General features: G+C 45.5%; 1 protein-coding gene across 1 annotated transcript in view; it reads right to left on the bottom strand.

The window, feature by feature from the left end:
• Positions 1 to 25,743, bottom strand: part of PDCD11 (programmed cell death 11) — a 50,032-nt gene that overhangs the window by 21,434 nt on the left and 2,855 nt on the right. Inside the window, 18 exon segments of the mRNA XM_047762679.1 lie at positions 1,135 to 1,250; positions 1,905 to 2,054; positions 3,124 to 3,343; positions 4,366 to 4,536; positions 5,453 to 5,647; positions 6,137 to 6,271; positions 7,087 to 7,338; positions 8,608 to 8,685; positions 8,687 to 8,755; positions 9,675 to 9,735; positions 9,894 to 10,018; positions 10,932 to 11,138; positions 12,405 to 12,512; positions 17,245 to 17,426; positions 18,179 to 18,302; positions 19,916 to 20,077; positions 23,457 to 23,624; positions 24,091 to 24,222. Coding sequence (XP_047618635.1) covers positions 1,135 to 1,250; positions 1,905 to 2,054; positions 3,124 to 3,343; positions 4,366 to 4,536; positions 5,453 to 5,647; positions 6,137 to 6,271; positions 7,087 to 7,338; positions 8,608 to 8,685; positions 8,687 to 8,755; positions 9,675 to 9,735; positions 9,894 to 10,018; positions 10,932 to 11,138; positions 12,405 to 12,512; positions 17,245 to 17,426; positions 18,179 to 18,302; positions 19,916 to 20,077; positions 23,457 to 23,624; positions 24,091 to 24,222 — 2,655 coding nt within the window.

Genomic DNA, 25,743 nt, shown 5'->3' with positions numbered 1-25,743 from the left:
TCTGCCAGCTTCCCTTGGATGGTAAAATGGAATCTGGACCTGCTAGAAAGCTTAGTGAGGGGCTAATGTTGTTTCCTATTTCTCTTTGTCCCTCAAAGTCTTAAAGTTAAAAGCAACTAGAGATTAAGGATTACATCTATATAATTCTCTGTAACATACCCTATGCAAACAGGGGCTTAATAACTGCTTTAGACAATGATGTAATATATTATCGCGAGGAGAAAAAAACCACTCGTTCTGAGACTTCCCTCAAACCCGGTTCTTCTCTCACACAAAAGTGTATAGAAGAGGATATAGATGAGCAGCCTGGAGTCAGAACTACCCATAGACATGTTTTATTTGGTTCATGTGATGTTTTTAAAAAAAAATAGTTTCTGACATTTCCCACATTTATTTCAAGTAAAAAAATACGAATCCTGCCTTCTCTTAAAATTCAAAGACTTTGTCAAGTTCCCATTGCAGCTCAGGACATAGGGTTAGGGTTAGGGTTAGGGTTAGGGTTAGGGTTAGAGTTAGGGTGAGGACATAGGTTTGATCAGTGGGCCCACTCAGTGGGTTAAGGATCCAGCATTGCCATGAGCTGCAGTGTAAGTCGCAGACGTGGCTTGGATCCCTCGCTGCTATAGCTGTGGCGTAGGCTGGCACCTACACTTCCATTTCAACTCCTACCCTGGGAACTTCCATATGCTGCACCTTTGGTCCTAGAAAGACCAAAAAAAAAAAAACAAAAAACAAAAAAACACGAAGACTTTGCAACACTAGACCCAGATGTTCTCACGTGGCAACAAGCTCGTGGAACTGAGTAGTCTCTGCTCCTCTGTGGCAAGGCGTGCACTCCACAGTGTGTCAGAGTCCTAGGGCCACCACTCCCTACCCCGCCTGGCACACTTCACTCATCTATAGTACCTGCTTGGCGCTAAAGACAGGGTGCCCACATGATTTATCACCCGAACCAGAGTGGAAGTCACTGCTATTAACAGCCACACCAGAGGAGAGGCATACACTGGGGATGTCCTGGACAAATCTAGGCATAAAGTTCCTCTATCTACAGGCATCTGAGAAGCGTGTGGGGTTGAAAGGGTGTGTGATGCCTCTGAAGCCGTGGGAATACAAGTCATCAATCAGCAAGCTTACCTTTTTAGCTCTTCTATTCACCAAATCACGGCGCAGGGAAACATGTACTTCCAACTTCAACATATCAACGTTGAGGATTACAACCTTCTTTTTCTGCCCAGATTCCACCTCCTGCCCTGCAGCACAGAACCAAACACAACGTGATCACCCTCCTGGAGTGGCGGGGAAGGGAGACTGCAACCCTCCAGCAGCAGCCCTGCAGCCCTTACGCACAAAAAAGACAACCTATGACCTGGGTCTACATCAGCTAGGGAAACCTAGGATCTAACTCCCATAATTCAAGTTCAGGTATGCTGTAATTTATGCCACCTGATAAACAGAAATCTAGATTTACCCAAATATAACAATAAAGAGATCCATACCTAAACCTCCTTTAGTGTGCTGCTGCTTGCGAACCTAGAAGATTTTTTTTCTTTTTATGTCTGTACCTGTGGCATATGGAATTTCCTGCCTAAGGGTCAAACTGGAGCTGCATCTGCAACCTATGCCACAGCTTGCATCAATGCCAGATCCTTAACCCACTGAGCAAGGCCAGGGATTGAACCCGCATCCTCGCAGACACTGTGTTGGGTCCTTAACCCACTGAGCCAACACGAGAACTGAAGGCTTGCTATTGCATTGATTTGCATTTACACAAAATAAGCAAGCCAAAAATTTCCATTGAATCAGCTCACCTATCCTATATATTTAGAAATTCTGGGCTCAGAAGAGGGAGCAGTGGGCAAAGGGTTTCCCCCACCAATCCTGATGGGCAAGACAGACGCGCTCACCTGCCCGATGATATTTGCTGGCTCTCAGGACCAGGCCAGGCACAGGGCCCTCACTGAACAGCACAGAGCCATCTTCCAACACCTCCTGCACCTCCAGGTCAAGGACCATCCCTGGAGTCATCTCAGCCAGCGTCTGGATCAGCACAGAGTCTGCCAGAGACCCAAAGGGAACAGTGATTAACAAGAGATGAACCAGCACTCACCGTTCTTTCCCTCTGGAAATAGGCTGCCACACGGAGGATATTTCCAACACAGAGTGCTAGCTAGAACCACTGTGAAGACATAATCGCTTTTTGTGTGTGTGTGTATCTTTTTTTTTAGGGCCACACCCGTGGCATATGGAGGTTCCCAGGCTAGGGGTCAAATAGGAGCTGTAGCCACCAGCCTACGCCACAGCCACATCAATACCAGATCCCAGCCACATCTGCAACCTACACAGCTCACAGCAATGCTGGATCCTTAACCCACTGAGCAAGGCCAGGCCAGGGATCGAACCTGAGTCCTCATGGATGCTAGTCAGATTCGTTTTCCTCTGAGCCACGACGGAAACTCCCAGAATCGCTTCTGGTAAAATGTCTGATGTTCATGAAAGCTCTCAACACAGGCAGCTAATCCCACCTGGCCACAATTCATGAAAAGAGCCAACAAATGCCAGAAACACAGGCTTTCCTTTGGTTTTGGAAATTTCTTTCTTTCTGTTTGGAATCTCCCCTCTCAAACTTCTTATTTCTCAAACTCCGTCGAGGTTCCAACAATCCTACACAACAGCTCTAAGCTGAGCAGGGTCAAATTAATAACCCCTCAGGAGGCCTCCCAGCAGGTCCCTGTTCCATTTTATCATCCACTACAGATGTGGTGAATAAAGGAATAAAAAATGAAGAGGTGAAAGGAATCACATAAATGCAAACCTGAGGCCATAGATCTCAGGGAAATCTTGATTCTGGACTGGGAGGGAGCACAAGGGGAACTTCTGGAATATAAGTAATGATCTTTTATCTGAATCTGAGTGGTAGTTAAACAGGGGTGTTCATTTTACAAACATTGACTGAGCTGTACCCTAAAAGATTTGTGTACTTTAGAGAGGTTCTACTTCCATTTCAAAAAGTTTACCCTTTTTTTTTTAAATATCAGAGAAGCCGAACAATGCATGGGAATAGACAGGAACAAATGACGATGCTCACGCCCCACCCCAACTCTCAGGTTCGCCCTTCTCCCCCACCTCGGTTGCTCATGAGGCTGCGGACGCCCTGCTGCTCCTCCAGGCACTGGCTCAGCAGGAGGAGGCTGGTGGTGGCCAGGTCCCCCAGGGTGCAGTCTGAAAGCCGCAGCGACAGCAGCATCCGCTGCTTCTCCTCGTCCACATTGGTCACCTTCGCAACCACTGTCTGTCCCTCGACAAAGTGGTCACTTGTGGAGGTAACAAATTTGTCACTCATGATCTAAAGGGAAGATGGGCACAAAATCAAGTAGGGAAAGGAAGTCTCTCTGAAGACAACTCATTTTAAACACCCAGAAAGAGGTGTGTGAGGGGAACCAGGATGCCTCCGAGCACAGCTCTACTTCCCTTCCATAAAATCGCAGGAGAGGCCTCCCTGCCACCCCAGCCTTCTAAGGCCACGCAGCCAAGAGGGGACATTACTGGGGAGCCAGAGCAACACTCTGCCCCTCACTAGGCATGTCTCTGGGGCCCACCCCTCAGTTCCCATTTTTAAGACTGTTCTGGGGAGTTCCCGTGGTGGCTCAGTGGTTAATGAACCCGACTAGGAACCATGAGGTTGCGGGTTCGATCCCTGGCCTTGCTCAGCAGGTTAAGGATCTAGCATTGCCGTGAGCTGTGGTGTAGGTCACAGATGCAGCTCGGATCTGGTGTTGCTGTGGCTGTGGTGTAGGCCGGCAGCTATAGCTCCAATTAGACCCCTAGCCTGGGAACTTCTGTATGCCACGGGTACGGCCCTAAAAAGACTAAAGGTCAAAAAAAAAAAAAAAAAGTTCTGGCAGGGGATGCGAGATCTGCCAGGAGAAACATCAGGGGACACACCCAGGGAAGGGAAGGAACACTTAGGAACTGTCTGTGGCAGGAATGGGTGATGAGCCCTTTGCTCACCACCATCTTCCATCAGCTTTGGGAGGACTCCTCCCTCCCTGGGGCTCAGTTTGCTCAGCAGCCCTGAGGGGGAGTCGCTAGGACCTTTCCATTCTGGACAGTCCACCATCCAGTGACTTACCCAATGCTGTGGCATGAAGCAGAAAAGGCGCCCCCCCTTCCTCCAGGACACAGCCCTGAGCCAGGATACACGGCTGGGCAAGAGGAGTGTAGACCAAATCTCAGCCCCCTCCCTCTCAGCCGGGCGCCCTTATGTCAAGCCCCTGAAAACCTTTCAAGAGAATAGAGCATCCTGCTCTCAGGTTCTGTGATCCTGTCATCTTCCCTCAAGGCCCCTGTGCAGGGAAATGAACTTACGGCTTTGGGGGCCAGTCCACTGAGACCTGAGGGGAACTGGATGAACACACCATAGTCCTTGATGCTCCTCACAAAACCAATAAGCAGCATTCCAGGATGGATTTCTGAGAAGCTCTTGGGGTCCTGGCCACCCTCTACTGCAGAGACCAAAGCTGGCTTCCTGCAAAGGAGCTAGTAGCACTTCATCAAGGAATGTTCCAGAAAGAGCAGATGACCAGTCCACCTCTCCCACCTCCTTTCTCCACTCTACACCCTCTCTACTACGATGATTCTCTACGTGTGCAGAACAGCAGCATCAGCATCACCTGGAACTTGAGGCAAATTCTTAGGCACCTACAGAATCAGACGCTGGGGTGGGGCCCAGCAAACTGGCTGGACCAAGCCCTCCAGGTGAATCTGATGCACACTGAAGCTGGGAATCAAGCTTCATTCCTTTCCTTATTAATTCATCTCCAGATTATCAGAGGGGACCGAAAGGGAAGGGCTCATCTCTGCGGTGTGGCAGCTGGATGGGCCATGACACAACCCTCCCGCCTCCATCTTTGCACTAATCAACCCTGTTTTACCTCCTCTGCCTATCTTCATGCTAAGGAGACTTTCTTTCACATTCTGTAAGAAAGGAGATAGTGTCTTCCTTCTAAGCACCCGCACTAATGCCAAAAGGAACATGTGAGATCTGCATTCCAAGGGTGGAGGGGGAGGAGAGGAAAGACGACAGCAGGTACTAACAGTTCCAACTCAAGGGGCAAGCACTGAGTGCCCCCAGAAAGCTGGATGTGTCCTCGGGGTGTCCTGCTGGGCCATGCCACATGGCCCCCTTCCCCACACCCTGGATTCCCACTCCACCGTGACCACCAGCATCTGCTAGCAGCACCTCAATCTTGCTCTACTTCCCACCAGGGAAAGAGGCTGAGGGCAGCCTTGCTGCTGGTTTAGTTTTATGGAGGTGCTTCTGAAGTCAGGTGGCCGATCTCTTTTCTATGGAGTTTCCAACTAAGAGCAGGGCCTGACTTCAAGACCTCCACTCCCCTGAGGGCCCAAGACGTCCCGCAACTTTCGTGGCTCCTCAGAGACCAGCAAAGGATACAACGCGTCCCTCAGTCTCACTCAGACACAGGACTCTGTGAAGGACGTCGCCTGCCTGGAGCCAGTGATACAACAGTGGACTGTTGGCGACGTGGTCTGACAGATGAGGTGTGGGGAGGAAGGCACGGATGTTGTGGGGCAGGACGGCCACCTCCAGCCCATCTTTGGTCTTGTCTAAAACTTTCACATCCACCAACTACCAGGGAAGAGAAAGATAACAAAGAGTACTTATCTTGAGCAGAGAGCAACCTTGTGTGGGTCAGGTGGAGATCAGAGGCATCGAATTTCAGCACCAGGGATGACTGAGAAGTCAAGATCAGAGAAGCAGCTTTCTCTCACTCCCACTAACCACCCCCACAGACCCAGCAGGCACAACAACCCACACACACAGCAAGATCCATCTGTGTGTTGATGTCACTCCTCTCCAAGTCCCTCCACTGGGTCCTAAAGCAAAGACCGTCTTACAGGCTGGCCCTAGGGACCAGAGAGAAGAGGGCAGCGGCACATCACTGACAGGCTATGTAAGAGCACAGTCCTCTCCTAGACAGCTTCCATTTACTCTGACACACAGCCCCAGAATCATAGCTAGCTCCCTGGGTCCTTCCCCTCCATGGGCTCCAGGACCCTATGTGTCAGTTCTTTGCCTCGGTAACCTACAAGAATTTGTCTAGAAAAGTCCAGGTACCTGCCCGGCAGTAAGGGCTCTTTTTTTCTTCTGACTGTGTCCCTCACTTTCTTTCTTTGGATCACTCGACAGCCTGAAGGACAGGAGCATCTTCTCTTTGGACGGCTCACAGTTCAGCACCACAACCTTCACCACCTGGCAAGAAACCACACCTGCTTGGCCCTGGAGAGAGAGGTGCCCCCACTAGCACCACCGAGGCCTTGGGAGATCCACCAAGACCCTGGATCAGATCAGAAGGCGGTGAAAAGAAACACACTGAGAGCTACACAGAATCCCTCCAGGTCACCCTCTTGGGTGAAAAAAAAAGACATGAATGATTCATATAACTCTTAGTTTTAAAAATTATTTTTCCTAGGAGTTCGCATCGTGGCTCAGTGGTTAACGAACCCTGCTAGTATCCATGAGGACTCGGGTTTGATCCCTGGCCTTGCTCAGTGGGTTAAGGATCTGGTATTGCTGTGAGCTGTGGTGTAGGTCACAGACACAGCTCAGATCCCATGTTGCCGTGGCTGTGGCGTAAGCTGGCGGCTACAGCTCCAACTGGATCCCTAGCCTGGGAAACTCCATGTGCCACAGGTGCGGCCCCACCCCCACCCCCAAAAAAGACCAAAAAAAAAAATTACTTTTCCTAGATAGACCCAGGCTCACTAAATTTAGGGCACTGCCCTCGGTCATGACAGTGGCCTCAGAACAATTTCTTATGTGAGGGACACTAGCGATTATAGGTAAAAACTAATTTCCTCCAGGTTGAGGGCCTGAGGTCTGTTAGTTTGCCAGCTCCCTTTGAGCCCCCCTGAGGGCTTCTCTGTTTTGTCCCCACCTTCTCCACTTGGCTGGCTCAGGCCCACTACCCCACATGCTCTCTTCCGTATTCCTGAAAAGGCAGCCTCCTACTCCTTCAACCCGTTTGTGGGGTCACCAAGGGTAGGCCTGTCCAGGGAAAGGGTTACCTGGCCAGCGTAAAAGACGCTCTCTGGGTCAGGGACATACTCGGCACTGAGCTCGTGCTTGGGCACCAGTCCCTGCACGTCATTGTAGAACTTCACGATGCAGCCATAGTCCTTGACCCTGAGGATAAAGCCGTGGGTCTGCAGACCAGGCTTGGCATCGGCATAGCAGGTAATGGCAGGCAGTTTGGACTCAACCAGGGTTTTCTTCAGGGTCATCATCAATCTCTTGGCTTCAGGGTCACAAAGCAAAACCTAGGGGAAGGATACTGGCCGTCACCAAGTTATCTGCTATCAAGAGAGCCACTGAGCTGGTCATTCCTACAGCCCTGGAACCTGAGGGCCGTGGTCAGTCCCCAAGAAACTCTCTTCCCCTCTGAGAGTAATCCCAGATGCAGACCCTTCTGCTTCCTGCTGGATGACAATCTAGGGAGCATTCATCTCTATTTCAAATGTATCTCCTCCCTTAAATTCCCTCCTGGACCCACAGCAATGCTCATCATCCCACCCCGCCTCCAGAGGGTCCCATGCACGTTACTTCTGCTCTGTCTTAGTTCCCTCTCCCTCCCAGGTTATTGTATCTCATCTAACAGAATGAATGACTGAACCAGTCTACCACCGCAATACTGCTGGGTACCAGCTATAAACTAAGACTGAGCGAGCCAACCATCTCTTATTCCTCAGAAGATCCTCTCCCTGAGGGCAGAGAAATTCCTCTAACTTCCTGACCTCACTACTATAAAATTTTATACCAACAGATAATCAGTATCTTTGCTGATGCAATAATGAAACAAGATGAAAATAAGAAAATCTATCACTTTGAGTGTCTGCACACCCCAGGCCCTAAATACTGCGTACCATCAGGCCATGAAGCTTCTCTCAGGATCCAAGCTTTTGCTATAAAACACTCAAGTTTTAGCAGCTTTGTCTGAGCTATTTCTATACCTGACACATCCCTTGCTCCTCCTCAACCTTCCAAATCCTAGCCATCCTTTCCAGTTCAAGGCACACCTCTGCCAGAAATCTAGAAGACATTATTGTCATAAAGCGCTCAATTTGAAAACTGGTTCTGCCATTTATTAGCTGTGTGGCTGGGAGCAAGACACTTGGCTTTCCAAAGTTTTACTCTCCCCACCTGCAAAATGAAAATAACGGACTTCCTTCACAAGGCTATTTTAAGAATAAAATGAAATAAGGCATGTTATGTGCCTGGCATATACCTGATAAGCACTGATTAACAATGATTCTTGCTGCCCTACCCTTTCCTCTCCTCTTTCTGAAACAGGACCACAGCACACAGCATCAAACCACATGGTCTGCTGCTCTCTTCGAGGATGGATATTTTAACTCTCAGTTATACTAACAATTACCAAAGAGTAGGGACCCAGTTTTCTCTTCCCAATGCCAGGCACAGCCCTGCAGATTATGTGGTCATTTTGCGGAAAAAGGCAGAAACTTCAGCCAAGAGGCATTGCTCTCTTCCTATCTGTCCAAAACCCCAGCAGTGACCCTCAGGAGGCTCACCCGGCACTTGACCTCATCCCCAACGTGGTACTTCTTCTCTGGATTCTTCATAAGGATGTCGGCCAGGTGCATGGGAGGGTACCAGGCCCCTGATTTCCCTGCCCATGTTCACCAGCATCCCATAAGGCTTTATGGTTAGCACTTTGCCCTAAGAGTCAAAGGAAAAGAGGCCATGATGTCTCAAGAATTTCTTTCCTACATTTCTTACAACATGGTATCTCATATCTCTCTTTTGAAGCCCAGCTTCCTGAGCTGACAGTGCCTGTTATTCCAGATCTCATGGGGCAAAGCATATACCCCACAATGATCTGGATGCAACAGGACTTATCCATGAGAACCTTCATATCCTTCTGTGTGGGCATTTTCTGTGTGAGCATCTTCTTTCTGTCTGCCCTACAGGCTCATTCTTCGGTGCAGGGGACTACATCTCCTAAGGAATGAGCTCTACATATAAAGGGGGGCTGCTCAAAGGGGTTAAGTGGATGTTCAGGGGAGGCAACTGGAACTGGCCTCTTACTAATATCCAGGGTGGCTCAATTATCATAGAACTACCTTTTGACCTGACCTAATAAACATCATCAAATCCGAGGAGTGATGACCAACTGTCTCTGCGTAGCTGGGTGGTGCTAGCAAGACCTTACCTTGAAATTAATTACAAGTTACCCAAGGGAAGAAAAAGAAATTCCAGGAGTTCCCATTGTGGCTCAGCAGAAACGAATTTGACTAGCATCCATGAGGACACGGGTTCGATCCCTGGCCTTGCTCAGTGAGTTAAGGATCCAGAGTTGCCATGAGCTGTGGTGTAGGTCACAGACATGGCTCAGATCTGGTATTGCTATGGTTGTGGTATAGGCCAGCAGCTATAGCTCCAATTCGACCCCTAGCCTGGGAAACTCCATATGTCATAGATGCAGCTCTAAAAAGACAAAAAAGAAAGAAAAGAAATTCCAGTTAGCAGGCAGAGGCGAGGAGCATGACTCTCACTCAATGTGTTACATGAGGCCTAATGAGTTGACAGTTAAGATTTGAATGTGGGGGAGTATCTAATTACATACTTGAGGTCTTACCTTTACCAAGGCCCCAGGTTTGATATCATGATACCTAAGGAACTGAGCTTCGATAACAGACCTAGAACAAAAGGCAAATACAAGACCAAATAAATTAGGGCAGAGGCTGCCAAAAATTCAGGGCTACCAAAAACATGTTGGCAAGCGGGAACCCCTCATCAAGCAAGGCCAGGAGACACTGCACGCCTCTGCAGCCCCAGGGATTAATGACAGACTTACGTCCGCAGAGACAGCAAAACCATTTCATCCATTCGGCTGTAGTCGATGATTCTACACTTGTGAATGTTCCCTGGCTTGAAGGTCTCAGGTTTGAAGGCTTTCTTAGAGTTGGAGAGATGGTTGAACTACAAAGTACCAAGTGATTAAGGACAAGCCAGGGGCAACATGTCCAAGGCAATCAGACATTAAATCAGACATGGAGATGACCCATATTATCATTGACCAAAAAAAAAAAAAAACCAGTATTCTGATCACCTGTTAAAATAATTTCCCCAACGAAAGAACTGCTTCTTACTATTGTAGAATCTCTATAAAGTCAGAGAAAAATCTAGATCACAGGTCAAGAAATTAGAGCTCACAATTAACTGCCCATTTTTAAAAGTAAAAGTTTGACCAGAACACAGCCATGCTTTCTCACACATTGTCCATGGCTGCTTTCAGGCTATTAACAGAAGAGCCTGAGTAGTGAAGTCAGAGTCCGTATGGTCCACAAGCATAAAATATTTACTATCTGGCTCAGTGGTAACAAATACGACTAGTATCCATGAGGGCATGGGTTCGATCCCTGGCCTCGCTCAGTAGGTTAAGGCTCTGGTATTGCCGTGAGCTGTGGTGTAGGTCACAGACACGGCTTGGATCTGGCATTGTTATGGCTGTGGTGCAGGCCAGCAGCTGCAGTTCTGATTTGACCCCTCACCTGGGAACTTCCATATGCCACAGGTGTGGCCCTAAAGAGCCACAAATAAATACATAAATTAAATATTTACTATCTGGCCCTTTAAAAAAACTTTGCTAAGTCCTAGCATAGATCCTAAATCATTCTCACACCTACCACCAACCAGGCTATCAATTAAAGCAAATCAATTCTAAGGGATTCTAATATAATACACCTTGTTCTAGTCCCTATGAACTATCTGCTATCTTGGGGAAACTCAAAAATAGGAAACTCATACCCAGGGATGAAGGAAGCAGAAAAGAACTCAGGTCCCAAAAGTCCTCCTAGTGATAAGACCTTAATGAAACAAAGGGGCTCCTTACCCGGGCATAGGCCAGAGTCCCATCCTTCAGCCTGAAGGTGGCCCCAGCGTTGCCAAAAAAGCCCTGGACAGGAACGTCCTCCAGCACAGCTCCCAGCTGCTGGCAGGAGAGCCCAGTGAGTGGGCGCCCGGGCTGCAGGAAGGTGGGGCGCAGGCTCAGTCGCACATCTCTCGTCCGAGGATGGACACAGAGGACGCAGGCTCTCACCTAGGTAAGGGAGAGGATGTGATGAGCAGGGCAAGGCCCACAGGAGATGAAGCACCCTGGAGAAGACTTTTGGGATCACGACTCTCCGTGCACTGACCAAGCTACAGACAAAGCGCAAAACCAGCGTATATAATCAAACAGTATGTGGAAAATTCAAAAAGAATGTCCCAGAGGAATTATGTCCAACTGAATCAACGCTTACTCTAGGCCAGGAATAATACACAGACCAAGGTCTCCTTAACACCATGAAGCTAATAATGCATATGCAACAGACGTCAGGCACTGACATCTCTTTATCAGAAATTCATCTGAAACACACCGGAAACAGCCTGCTCTGATCACGAGGTCATAAAATGTCTCAACCCTGTACACAAAGATGACTATAGGAGAAAACACTTAATTAGAAAGAGGTTCACCAAAAAGTTAACGATATTATCACTATGTGGTGGGAAAACCTACTTTTACTCACAAAAAAAAAAATCTCTATTGCTTCCATTAACATGTGTTACTGTTAAAACAGAACTGTTAAACAGGGGAGTTCCCTGGTGGCCTAGTAGTTAAGGATCTAGTGTTGTCACTGCTGTAGCGCAGGTTCAATCCCTGGCCTGGAACTTCCACATGCCACAAGTTTGGCCAGGAAACAAGTAAACAAAAAACCCCCAAAACAAAAAGAAATCATTTTAGGATTTTTAATAAAACTCCGATTAACATATATTGGGATTTTCTTTCCAAATATCCATGTTCATTATAGAAATTTTGAATGATGTAGATAATGGCAGAAAAATTACCCAAACATAATCACTAACAGCTGACTACATGATCGGTCAGTATTTTAACCAGGTTTATTCAATTTTAAGATTTTTTTTTCAAAACAGAATCTATATTACAGCACTTTTTAAACTAAATTTTTGTATTTAATCATATATCTTCTTCTCCTATGTTAAATACTCTTCTAGAACACTTTGAATTACAAGTACAAAAGATGCACTATCCAAAAAAAAAAAAATCCAACTATATGGAAAAGTATGAAATAAAAACCACAAACTGCTTCTTCTCCACAGGCTCCTTCTCTACTCTCAACCCCCAGAAGTAACCATTTTTCTGACAGTTTCTTGTGGTCCTTCCAGAAGGCTTGTCAATCCCCTCCTGGCCTCTCTAACACATGTACACAGGCAGTCCCAGGACCTGCCAGCAGCTGGCTGTGATACTGGACAGCTGGTTGGGACACAACTGAAATCAAGAAAAAATAAGTGCAGTATTTCTTACTGGCTGATTCGAGAAATATGTTCCAGCTTTCTTAGGATCCAGGTGCATAAAGTCAACCAGGCCAGTGAAGAATGAGAGGAATTTTAGTGTAAGGCCAAGTGGAGTCACCTAGAAAATAAACAGAACTAGTTATAAAAAACATCTCTCTGAAGGAACCAGGAATGTGAGAGTTACGGTTCACACTAAGTACTCAATGCCCCACTTTCCGTGATGACTGTGTGTCTCTCCTCGCCCTTACCATGTTTCATCCTATAAAATAAAGTGGCAAGACAACTCCTGGCACTGGCTATCCCTTCTTCACTCATTAGCTCCCTCCCTTCCAGCCTGAAAGGACATCAATCCTCCATCGTCGGGACTTTCCAATGGGATGGAAGGTGTTTTGCACAAGGATCCTAACCTAACCACTTGATTTGCTGCTAACTCAGCAGCAAAGTGACACGCTCAGACCAAAAAGGCAAAACCCAAATGCTTTCAAGGGTGAGATACTGACCATGAGCAATTCACCCTACAGAGTCCCGCAAAACTAGAAATTAGAGGTGACCAACCCCTCAAAAGAGAGCACTGAGGCTGATGACTGAAATCAGGGAAACTAGGTCAGATCCCCAGGTACTCTCCTCAAACTACAGGGTCCACCCTTCTCCCATCTCCATAAAAAATGGGAGAGTTATTCTCTGGGAAACTGTACCAGACTCAAAACACAGGAGTCGTGTAAACCATGAAAACGTGAGGTAAGAAAAAGTCTGAATATCTTTAGCTATAGATAGGGAGAACTCCAGCCCCTTTCTCCCATCCAGCGCTTAGCAAGCCGGGCTTATACTCTCCCGAGGTGGATCTCAAAGACAGCCAGCCAGTCAACAAGTTCCACCCAGGCATAGGCTTCCCAGCAGTTTGTTCGTACCTCACCCATAACATGGTAGTCAAAACAAGAACTTGATAGAGATAGAGAGTTTAAGTTGAGAGACTCTCCCAGAGGTAGGATATAGAGAAATACATGCACATACAAAACTGAGGAACAGAGGAAAAAGTAAGGAAATTAAAACTGATCTACTGAGTCCAACACCATACTAACAGGAGTTCTAGAAACAGAAAAGGAAATCATAGTAAAGTTTTTAAAAGATCAAAGAAGGGGCTAGTATCCAGAATACACAAAGAACTCTTACACTGTAACAATAAAAAGTTAATCTAACTTTTAAATGGATAAAGGACTTTTAATTCTGTATTTCACTGAAAGATTTATAAATGGCCAATAGGCACCTGAAAAGATGCTCGACCTCACTAACCTTTAGAGAACTACAAATCAAAATTACCAGATACCACTTCACAACCACACCCCTAGGATGGCTGTAATAAAAGAAGAACAACAAGTGTTTGTGAGAATATGGAGAAAGTGGAACACTTATATTGCCAGTGGGGATGGAAAACATTGAAGCTACTCTGGCTGTTCCTCAAAAAGTTAAGCATACAGTTACCGTAGGACCCTGTAATTTCACTCCTAGATATACAGTCAAGCGAAATGAAAACATATACACAAACTTCATAGCAGCATTATTCGTAACAGCCAAAAGTGTAAACAACCCAAATGTCTACCAATTCCTTATGATGGGGTATAATTCAGCCATTAAAAGGAATGAATCACTGATACATGCTACAACATGGATGAACTTTGAAAACATGCTAAGTGCAAGAAATCAGACACAAAAGGCCACATACTGCATGGTTTGATTTATATGAAATACGCAGAATAGGCAAACCTAGAGATGAAAAGTAGATTAGGGCTTGCCAGGAGCACAAGGGAGGGATGAATAGAGAGCAATAACCAAAGGGTAGAGGGTTTCTTACTGGGATAATGAAAATGTTCTGGAATTAAACAGTAATGACAGCTGCATACCTTTGTGAATACACACACACACAAAAAAAAAAACCCTAAACTGTACACTTTAAAAGCATCAATCTCACTATATGTGAATTATCTCAATTTAAAAATTGGAAATGGATGGGTTCCTGTCTTGGCGCAGAGGAAATGAAACCGACTAGGAACCATGAGGTTGTGGGTTCGATCCCTGGCCTTGCTCAGTGGGTTAAGGATCTGGCATTGCTATGAGCTGTGGTGCAGGTGGCAGACGTGGCTCGGATCCTGCACTGCTGTGGCTGTGGTACAGACTGGTGGCTGTGGCAGCTGTAGCTCCGATTCGACTCCTAGCCTGGGAACCTCCATATACTGTGGGTGCGGCTCTAAAAAGCAAGAAATAAAAACAAATAAAAAATAAAAATTGGAAAATAACAAACACTAATAGAAAGAACTTTCCCAGAACTTATGGATATACATTTCTGGATTACAGGAATCCAGCACAAATAGATAGAGAACCACACTAAAGTATATATCACTGTGAAAGTTTAAAAGGAAAAGGATAAAGATAAGATCCTTGGACATACAAAGGAAAGGGAATCAAAATAACATCACACTTTTCAACAGGAGTAGAGGCCAGGTGACAATGGGAACAATGACTTAAAGATTCCCGGTTATTTTTGACCTTAGAATTCTAAACCCAGATTAACTACCAATCACACGTTAGGGCAAAGATATTTTCAGATATACTAGGTGTGCAGAAAAGAGTTAACATAGCAGTCCAGAGACTGAGGTCTTTAGAAAAGCCTGCTGGTGAGGTCGGCCTTGGCCTAATGTCTGGGAACTTGGATTTTGAGAGGGTTCCCACAGCTCCCAGAACTGAGTGGCTCACTGTATCTAAACTATTTGTACAAACAATATGGTTTATGCTAAACACTCGAATTCCTTATGGGAGTCTGGAATTTTGGTAGATGCCAGGCAGAGGTTGCCTATGTGACCAGCTACAAATAAAAACCACCAATGAGCTTTGCTAGCAAACAACATTCACATTTGGTGTCATAACTTGTTGCTGGAGGAATTATATACACCCTTTGTGACTCCACTGGGAGAGGATTCTTAGCAGCTTGTGCCTGAAATTCACTTCATGGGCCTTTTTCCTTTGCTGATTTTGCTTGGCCTCCTTTCACTGTAGGAAGTCACAGCCCTGAGCACCACAACACGCTGAGTCCCGTGAGTCTTCCTACTAGGGATCATCAAACCTGGGAGTGGTCTTGGGGACTTCGACACACACTAGGTCAAGAAATTAACCTCCCATGTGCTTTTTTTTTTGTCTTTTTTTGTCCTTTTATGGCTGTGCCAGCGGCATATGGAGGTTCCCAGGCTAGGGGTCTAATTGGAGCTGCTGCCGCCAGCCTAGGCCAGAGCCACAGCCATGCCAGATCCGAGCCACGTTTGTGACCTATGCCACAGCTCACAGCAACGCAGGATCCTCACTGAGCGAGGCCAGGTATCAAACCCGCAACCTCATGGTTCCTAGTTGGATTCGTTTCCACTTCGCCACGACAGGAACTCCCCATGTGCTTTTTTTGAGGATGCATCTGGAGACTGTGACACATTAAAATGAATGAGTAAATCAAAAAAAGAGGAATATATGGAACCAAAGAAGGTTCTATCCAATAGAGGAGACTGGGGAAGGATCCAAGATGCCAGAGAAGGAACCCTTGGATATCAACTATGCAGGAGCCTACAGAGCAACCAGCCCAGAGCCAGAGCAGAGTAAAAAGACAGTAAGAGGGGCTCCAGGCAGCGGGGGCGGAGGAAGAAGTAATGAAGATCATTTAAAGGGTTTGACAACACAGAGAACAGTGAGAGAAAAAAAAAACTACAACAGGATGTTTGAAGAAACAGGGATGGGTAGGAAGAGAATTCAGCAAGTGACAAAAAGAAAGCTGATTATCAACTCCAGAAAAAAAAAAAAAAAAAAGCTGTTCAAGAAACAAATTATATTACCTAGTTCAGCAAGTAAATAGTATTTATGCAGTCATAATAGTTTAAACACTGAAAAATTATTTAACCAAAATTTTAATATACCTGTGAAAGATTAGGAGAAGAGAAGAATAAGAAAGCGAAAATTTCATCTCCCCTGATAAGAACTAAAACTCAATGCCTAAAAGTAATAAACCATGAGATACAGCAAAGCTTATTACTTAGAAACATGGAGGTAAATTTCAAAAGATAAGCTAAACGAGTTAAAGACAGGGGTTAGATGGGATGAGATAGTTCTTCATTATAGGCTTTTTAATACCATTTGACCTTTTAGATCAACACTGTCCAGGAGCTTATACTGTGGTTCAGCAGGTTAAGGACCCAAAACTGTCTCTACGAGGATGTAAGTTCAATCCCTGGCCTCACTCAGTGGGCTGAGGATCCAGGGCTATGGCATAGGTTGCAGATGCGGCTTGGATCCAATGTTACCGTGACTGAGGCATAGGCCACAGCTGCAGCTCCAATCTGACCCCAGCCCAGGAACTTCCATATGCTGCAGGTGCAGCCATTAAGAGAGAGAGAGAGAAAACACAAAACGTAAAACAAACAAAAAACACTGTCCAAGAGAAATACAAGTCACATGCATGTTTCCTAGCAGTCACATTGTAAAAACTACAGAAAAACAGGTGCAATTTTTTTAATACTTTTTTTAACACAATATAGACAAAATATCATCATTTCAACATATGGTACTGGCTACATTTCAAGTACTAATGGCCACAGGGAACCAGTGGCTACCTTATCAGACAGCACAAATTTAGGTTATGTGCATATACTACTTGAATAAAAATTATTCTGGGAGTTCCCTTGTGGCATGGCAAGTTAAGGATTGGGCACTGTCACTGCAGCAGCTCAGGTCGCTGATAGGGCGTGGGTTTGATCGTGGGCAGAGCCAAAAAAAAAAATTATTTTTATTTTAGAAAATAGTAGGAACAATGAGCAGCTTACCTTCTGTACCTGGGCTTTGACCACCAGTCCTGGTAGCAGATTATTGAGGGTCCAGTTTTGCTCCTCAGTAGCAATGGCAGCAGAAACTTCTGAATTACCAATAGACAGACTAACAACTCCTCCGCTGCCTTTCACTTCTTGAATGATGCAGTTCAGGTACTGGCCTACTTTCAGTTTAGCATCTGCAAGTCCAGCCCCCAAAGGAAAAATAACCATTATGAGAAGGACCTTTAACTTGGGCTCAGGTGATACCAGAAAGATCCATGGCCTACTTGCAAGAGAGAGTGAAGTGACCCTAACTGATCTAGAATGAACTACCACACAAAAACATGAAAACAGCAGAGTTCCCGCTGTGATGCAGTGGGTTAAGAACCTGACTGCAGCAGCTTGGTAGCTGCAGAGGTGTGGGTTCAATCCCCAGCCCAGGGCAGTGAGTTAAAGGATCTGGCATGGTGGCGGCTATAGCGTAGGTTGTAGCTGTGGCTCAGATTCAATCCCTGGCCTAGGAACTTCCATATGCCACAAGTATAGCCATTAAAAAAAGAAAATAGAAAAAAAAAAAAAAACCACCTCAACAAGGCAGGAGAGTGCTGCTTCAGAGGCCTTGAGGGCCCAAATTTCAGTGGAATCTTCTAAGTGAGAAAAAGTGAAATTGGTCCATCAGATCTTAGTGAGACTGACAATCTCTGACCCTTCACACACCTTCTCTTTTCTATCATCTAAGATTAACAGTGGATTTAAGCAGAGCCAAACAGCCTGCAGCCTTCAGAAATCCAGTTGCTCTAATACGATATGTGTGAAAGTCCATTCTTTCCCCAATGAATGGACTTCAGGGTCACCACTCTGTCATTTTACTCAGCAAAGTGGCATTTAAATATAATCCCCGGGCATACCACCTTACTACCATGAACTGGCCCCTCTTCTCCCCTCTCACCTTTATTCTTCTGTCGGATGTACTCCTGGGCTTTTTGCAGTGGTAGAAAAGCTCTGGCCCCACTAACACCAATGTCCACTAGGTAGCCGTGGTCTTCCAGGCTGGACACAGTGCCTGTGAGAAGCTGGAGGAAGAGAAAGCATTCCCAAAAGTTCAAAAGTCAAAGGTCACGGGACACATAACAAACATCAATTACCAAACGTGACTCTTCCCACCATCAGTCTCGACATACCACCTCATAACCCCATGCATCATCCCACTTTTAACATTAAACCTTAATCCCTACAACACAGAGAATATAGCCAATATTTTATTATAACTAGAGTATAACATTTAAAAATTGTGACTCACTCTATTCTACATCTGTAACTTGTATAACATAGTATATCAACTATATACCAAAAAAATTTGTTTTTTAAGAAAAGAAAAAACCCTCAATCCCACTAGAGAACAGAAGAGGGAAAGACATCAACTTTAATTCTCCCAGAGCTTGAAGGATCTTATTTATGGTTTCCAAACAGTGAGAAGTTGAAAAATGGAATGACAGAGAGGGCTATCCTCCGTGGAGGATTTTCAAGACAGGAAGAGACTTTCATGTTATGCCAAGAGATAAATCAGATGGCCCTGCAAGGCTGCACCCAGTGCCATGACTAATAACCCAGCTCTACCCTTCTAGCAGTTATCATGTCTTTTCCAAGCACCAAGACATCAAAAAAAAAAAAAAAAAAAATTCTTGCCAACCTCCTTTACATTTTACAGGAGAACTGGCATTAAAATCTGCCCCTGACACTTACTGGCTACCTGGTACTTGGTCACTTAAGTCACTTAAAACTTTTACAGTCTATTTTCTCAGATGTACAAAGGGGCTATCTATTGGCCTCATAGGATTGCTATGAAAATTTCTTCAGAGAAAATGTCTAAAACAGCACCTGTCAAACAGCAGCCTCTAAATACCTGTCAATTTCCTGTACTTGGCTTACTTTTATTTCCCATTTTACCAAACTCTCAGTGGCTGGCACAAAAAAATTCTACCGCTTCTAACATTACAAGATTATATTGATCTCCCTCTTTTTTTTTTTTTTTTTTGGCCATGCCTATAGCATGCAGAACTTCCCAGGCCAGGGACTGAACCCACACCACAACAGTGACGACACTGGATCCGTATCCAGATGCTCCACCAGGGAACCCCTGGTCTCCCTCCTCTTGAGTATAGTTTGCATGAGTACATTTCATAGCTACTGGACTTGGAGGTACTGGGCTAGGATTCATTTCTTCTGAATCTGCACAGGACTGGGAGATCTGGTAGTGGACCATCCATTAACACAGCTGACAGACTAACTGCCCTGTGTGTCCAAGCTCTTGCTCTCAGAGAGCAGCCCTCAAGTGTTCCCCACAAATGCCAGCAGCCTTTGAAAAAGACTTAATTTGTGAAAAAGTCTAGGTAAACTAAGGCACTTCAAGCAACTCCCCCTCACCTTTGCTAGGTTTGCCTGGAGGCATTTATTTTCCCTACCAACAAATCTTGGACTTGCTTTCCCCTGCTCTCCTCCAGGGTCATATAATTAGGTTCAAGTCTTCGATTTCCATCAAGTACCCTGGAGACCGTACCTCCAGGAAGAGACCCACCCCCGTGTGTAAAGGTAAGCTGAAAGTGAAAGGCAGTCCAGAGAGCTCCCTGGATGCAGCACAGGGAGACAGCACAGTGTCTGCTCCTCTTCCCTGGCCCCAGATACATACCATGCCGGGCTTCAGGGCTTCAGGATTCAGCACTTTGTTGACATTTTTGGGGTTCAGAGATAGCTTGACATCCTTTTTGCCGCTTTTTGTGATGCCCAGACTGCTCACCACACATCTAACCAGCATCCCAGGTGAGAAGAGCTCAGGCAAGCCGACCAGGTCCTGCATAATACAAATGAAAAAGACCTGATACGAACACTTCCCCTGAACTGAGAATTCACTGCCTGGCCCTGGCTCAGTGGTTTCTCACCCTCAGACTCCAACGAGTCCAAAAGGTAGACGAAGAGAGCAACTGCTCACCCACAAAGCTGAAGAAGGGTCTGTGGCCATGTCGCAGTCTTGGATTACAGCTTAAGGCCTCCAGACATCTCCACACAATAGGCAGATGTAAAATGTCTGATAAATATCTATTAAGCCATCTGGTTTAATGCTTCACTCAGGGCCTGTGTTTCCTTATTGATTTTCTGTCTGGCTGATCTATCCATTGCTGTAAGTGGGGTGTTAAAGTCCCCCACTATGATTGTGTTATTGTCGATTTCTCCTTTTAAGGTTGTTAGCAGTTGCCTTATATATTGTGGTGAACCTGTGTTGGGTGCGTAGATATTTAAAATTGTTATATCATCTTCTTGGATTGATCCTTTAATCATTATGTAACGCCCTTCTTTGTCCCTTAAATATTCTTCATTTTAAAGTCTATTTTGTCTGATATGAGTACTGCTACTCCAGCTTTCTTTTGATCCCCGTTTACATGAAATATTTTCTTCCATCCTCTCACTTTCAATTTGTATGTGTTCCTAGAAGTGAAGTGGGCCTCTTGAAGACAGCATACATATGGGTCTTGTTTTTGTATCCATTCGGCCACTCCTTTCTGGCCTGCAGAGTTTCTGCTGAACAATCTGCCGATAACCTTATCGGGGTTCCCTTATATGTTATTTATTTCTTTTCTCTAGCTGCTTTCAAGATTTTCTCTTTGTCTTTAATCTTGGTCAATTTGATTAATATGTGTCTCAGTGTATTCCTCCTTGGGTTTGTTTCATATGGTACTCGTTGCGCTTCCTGGATTTGAGTGAGTGGTTCCTTTCCCATGTTAGGGAAGTTTTCGGCTATTATCTCTTGGAATATTTCTTCTGTCCCCTTCTCTCTCTCTTCTCCTTCTGGCATCCCTATAACACGGATGTTGGTGTGTTTCACGTTGTCCGAGAGTTCTCTGAGACTCTCTTCATTTGTTTTCAATCTTTTTTCTCTTTTCTGTTCCGCATCCGTAATTTCCACTAATCTGTCCTCCACCTCGCTTATTTGTTCTTCTGCCTCCTGTATTCTGCTGTTAGCTGCTTCTAGTGAGTTTTTTATTTCAGTTATTGTATTTTGCATCTCTTCTTGTTTAAGTTTTATATCTTGTATCTCTTTGGTCAGTGTTTCCTGTAAGTTATCCATCTTTGCCTCCAGTTTATTTCCAATGTCTTGCATCATCTTCAGCATCAACAGTCTGAAGTCATTTTCCTGGAGGCTGAGAGTCTCCTCATGGCTTAGTTGATTTTCTGGGGTTTTTCCTTTCTCCCTCATCTGAGTTATAGTTCTCTGTCTTTTCATTTTTATAGGTTTTTGGTGTGGTGACCTTTTTAGAGATAACAGAGTTGTAGCCTCTCTTACTTCTGATATCTGCCCCCCTTGTGGCTGAAGTCAGTATAGGGGCTTGCTGTAGGCTTCCTGATGGGAGGGGCTTAGTCTCTGGATGGGATAGAGGCAGCTGTGTGCCTGAGGGGTCTTTAGGTAGCCTGTTTACTGAGGGACGGGGCTGTGATCCCACCTGGGTAGTTGTTTGCCCTGGGGCTTCTCAGCAGCTGACTGATGGGTGGGACCAGATTTTCCCAAAATGGCCACCTCCAGAGAAAGGCAGGGCTGCTGAATATTCCTGAGAGCTTTGCCTTCGAAGTCCTTCCCTCACAACAAGCCACATTCACCCCTATTTTCCTAGGATGTCCTCCAAGAACTGCATTCAGGTTTGACGCAGATTCCCATGGAGACTTTGCTTTGCCCTGGGACCCAGTGCACATTAAAGTCTGTGTGCACCTTTTAAGAATGGGGTCTCCGTTTCCCCCAGTCACATGGAGCTCCTGTGCACAAGCCCCACTGGCCTTCAATGCCATATGCTCCAGGGGCTCTCTCCCAGTGCTGTATCCCCGCACGTGAGGGTTTGATGTGGGGCTCAGAACTCTCACTTCTGTAGGTGAGTCTCTCTTTGTGAACCAATTAGTTTCCAGTCTGTGGAGCTTCCCACCCAGGAGGTATGGGGTTGTTTATATCGCCCCTCCTACCTCTGGATGTGTCCTCCTCTTTTTCTTCTGGAGTAGGCTATCTTTTTTAAGGTTTCCAGTCCATTTGGGTGAAGAGTGCTCAGTCTTTAGTTGTGAATTTTGTTGTTTTTAGGAGAGAAGTTGAGCTCCAGTCCTTCTATTCCACCATCTTAATCCCCTTCACATAGGAACTTCTCATGTGACCTTTACTAAACATTTAACACTGGTACCCCCTCCTTCCTTAAACATCTCCTCTAGGCTCCCACGACACTTCATTCAATGGTTTTTTCCTCTGGCCCCTACTTCTCTGGTCTTGTTTTCTTCTGACAGCAACTTTTCTTTCTTCGGCAATTAAAATACAGTAATTACTCCAGGCTCAGTCTTGCAGTCTCTTCTCCCTCTATCTGCACCCTCTAAGCAACTTCTTACCCCTCCGCAGCTTCAAGCACATCTATACCTTCATGTTTCTAACGCAGACTTCCCAGAGCTCCAGAAGCACCTATTTACTGTTGTCTCAACTGCACCTCAAATTCAACACAACAGAAGATCAAATCATGATCATCTCTCCCAAACCAGGTCCCTTTTCAGGGTTTCCTGTTTCAGGATGGCCTGGCCAACTGTCAAGCCATGTTCAACAGAATACTAGAACTCAAACACTTCTCCCATATGGAATCCAAAATTAGGCACTGACTCTCCCTCCTCAGCCCTCAGTAATCCTGAACACGAGCTGCCATCAATCTCAGAGCCTAGACTACGACAACAGCCTCCTAAATGGTCTCTAAGAAACTACTCATGCCTCATCAATTCACTCTCTATGCTGTCTACATGTCACCCACCCCAATAAGAACACTTCAAGGGCTTCCCACAGATTCTAGAAAAACCATCCTTAGCCTAGTCTGTTCTCCACCCAGCCCTCTGGCCCCATCCCACACACTCTCCCCTGCTCTCCACTCCAGCCACACTAGCCTTCTTCTGCTATACACTCAGTTCTTTCTGCCTGAACCCCCTTCCTTCCTTCTCTAGCACACCCTCACCCTTCAAACCTCAGCTCAGGCACCCCTGCCTCAGCCAAGTCTTCCAAATGTCCTGAGCTAAGTCAAAATCCCCGTATTAAAAAAAAAAAGTCCTTATTATAAACTCTCTTGTACCTTGTGTCTTTCCTTCTAAGCATTTAGCAAAGTTGTAATTTTACATCTGTTTGTGTACTACTTACTTCCAGTTACAGATTTCATCCAAGTTTCCCTTACCTGCAGAGGTTCTTCTTGTGCCACCTGCTCATTCAACTTTTTGGTGTAAGCATCACAGATTTCAGTCACTTGCACACACCCCTGGAGGCCATTGGGGAGACTAATCACCAGCTCCAGTTCATTCACCTCTTTCACACAACCCAAAATCCGCATCCCCTCACACAGGGACTAGAAGAGAAAAAGTAAAATGTGAAATGTATATCACAGGAAGAAAGTCAGCAGTTACAAACCCAACTAGTATCCATGAGGATGCAGGTTTGATCCCTGGCCCCACTCAGTGGGTTAAGGATCTGGTGTTGGCGTGAACTGTGTAGGCTGCAGATGTGGCTCAAATTCCTCATTGCTGTGGCTGTGGAGGAGGCCAACAGCCAAAGCTCCAATTCAACCCCTACTCTGGGAACTTCCATATGCTGTGGGTGCAGCCCTAAAAACAAAATAACAGTAATAATAATAATAATAATAACTGAAAGAAATATGCTCATTTCTGAAAAAAGCTAGAAGAATCTCCAGAAACACAAAGCGTATGCCTATGAAAACAATGAAGGAATAAAGAAAAGAAAGAGGGAAGGAAGAATATATGCAGACTTAAGCAACCCAGGAAGTTTGTTCAAAACAAAACCAAACTTTGACTAACCTCCTCATTAAGAATTTCAAACTTTTCTCTTACAAACTTGCTGCTTTCTCTCTTGTCAGTTTTCAGCTTTTTTATTGTTGCTGGCTCTTTCTGGCTCTTTTTCCTTTTGGTGGATTCCTCTTCAGTAGAAATCTAAAGGGGGGAAAAAGATCCAAAAGAACGAAAAGCAGTAATCCTTGCCTTTCCCTCCAATTTCAGGCCATCTGTCACCTTGCTGTGTTACTCCTTCACTCCTGACACTCCCAACTGTTCTTTTAACTCCTGCCTCAATCCCAACTCCCCTTTCTACCACTAATTCTCCCTTTACCCAAAATCTAAGCTCTGTTCTCAAAATCTGTTTCCAAAGCCTCTTCTCTCCTATGTTCTTCCTCCCTTGACTGGGATGGACACCGGGGTTCCCCAGTATGAGAAACAATTTGGAACAGTGCATGAAAGTAAAAGGTGGAATCATGAAGGCCCAACTTAAATTTCCATCTGCACCATAACAAGCTGTGTGGATTCAGCTAAATTACGTAAGCTCTCTGGGCCTCAGTTTCTGAGCATGGAATGGCGATCTCAACTTCATAGCACAACTGGAAAGATTACATAAAATAGATATAAGACCATATAACTGCAAGTTAGTTTCCATCATTCTAGCATTTTACAGCCTACTGTAGATGAAGATGTCAAATTCTAACGCAAATTATGATCATTTTACATCATAAGGACCTGATTCAAAAATGCAATGAGGAGTTCCCGTCGTGGCGCAGTGGTTAAAGAATCCGACTAGGAACCATGAGGTTGCGGGTTCGGTCCCTGCCCTTGCTCAGTGGGTTAACGATCCGGCGTTGCTGTGAGCTGTGGTGTAGGTCGAAGACGCGGCTCAGATCCTGCGTTGCTGTGGCTCTGGCGTAGGCCGGCGACTACAGCTCCGATCAGACCCCTAGCCTGGGAACCTCCATATGCCGCAGGAGCGGCCCAAGAAATAGCAAAAAGACAAAAAAAAAATGCAATGACTGAGTTCCCGTCGTGGCGAAACAGGAAACAAAACTGACTAGGAACCATGAGGTTTCGGGTTCGATCCCTGGCCTCGATCAGTAGGTTAAGGATCCGGCGTTGCCATGAGCTGTGGTGTAGGTCACAGATGCGGCTCGGATCCCACGATGCTGTGGCTCTGGTGTGGGCCAACGGCTATAGTTCTGATTAGACCCCTAGCCTGGGAACCTCCATATGCTGCGGGTGTGGCCCTAACGAGACAAAAGTCCAAAAAAAAAAAAAAAAAATGCAATGATCAAACTGCTTTCTCTTTATCCTTAATCTTCATGGTACAAAGTTCCTAAAAATAAGAAATAATGGTACTGCAAACTCAAATACTAAATGCCCCACTTCAAACGATACAGCCTTGTGATGGCGTGGGCTCCCTAACAAGTTCAATTTATAAAAGTGAACTTCAAAAAGAAACCAATCTGGAGTTTCTGTTGTGGCTCAGTGGGTTAAGAACCCAACTAGCGTCCATGAGGATGCAGGTTTGATCCCTGGCTTCGCTCAGTGGGTTAAGGAGATGCAGCTTGGATCTGGTATTGCTGTGGCTGAGGTATAGACTGGCAGCTGCAACTCCAATTGAACCCCTAGCCTGGGAACCTCCATATGCCGCAGGTGAGGCCCTAAAAAAGA

The sequence above is a fragment of the Phacochoerus africanus genome, chromosome 15 (assembly GCF_016906955.1).
Source record: "Phacochoerus africanus isolate WHEZ1 chromosome 15, ROS_Pafr_v1, whole genome shotgun sequence".
Taxonomy (NCBI): Eukaryota; Metazoa; Chordata; class Mammalia; order Artiodactyla; family Suidae; genus Phacochoerus; species Phacochoerus africanus.
Note: the sequence above shows the minus strand (reverse complement) of the source record. Positions and strands in the feature narration are given on the sequence as shown.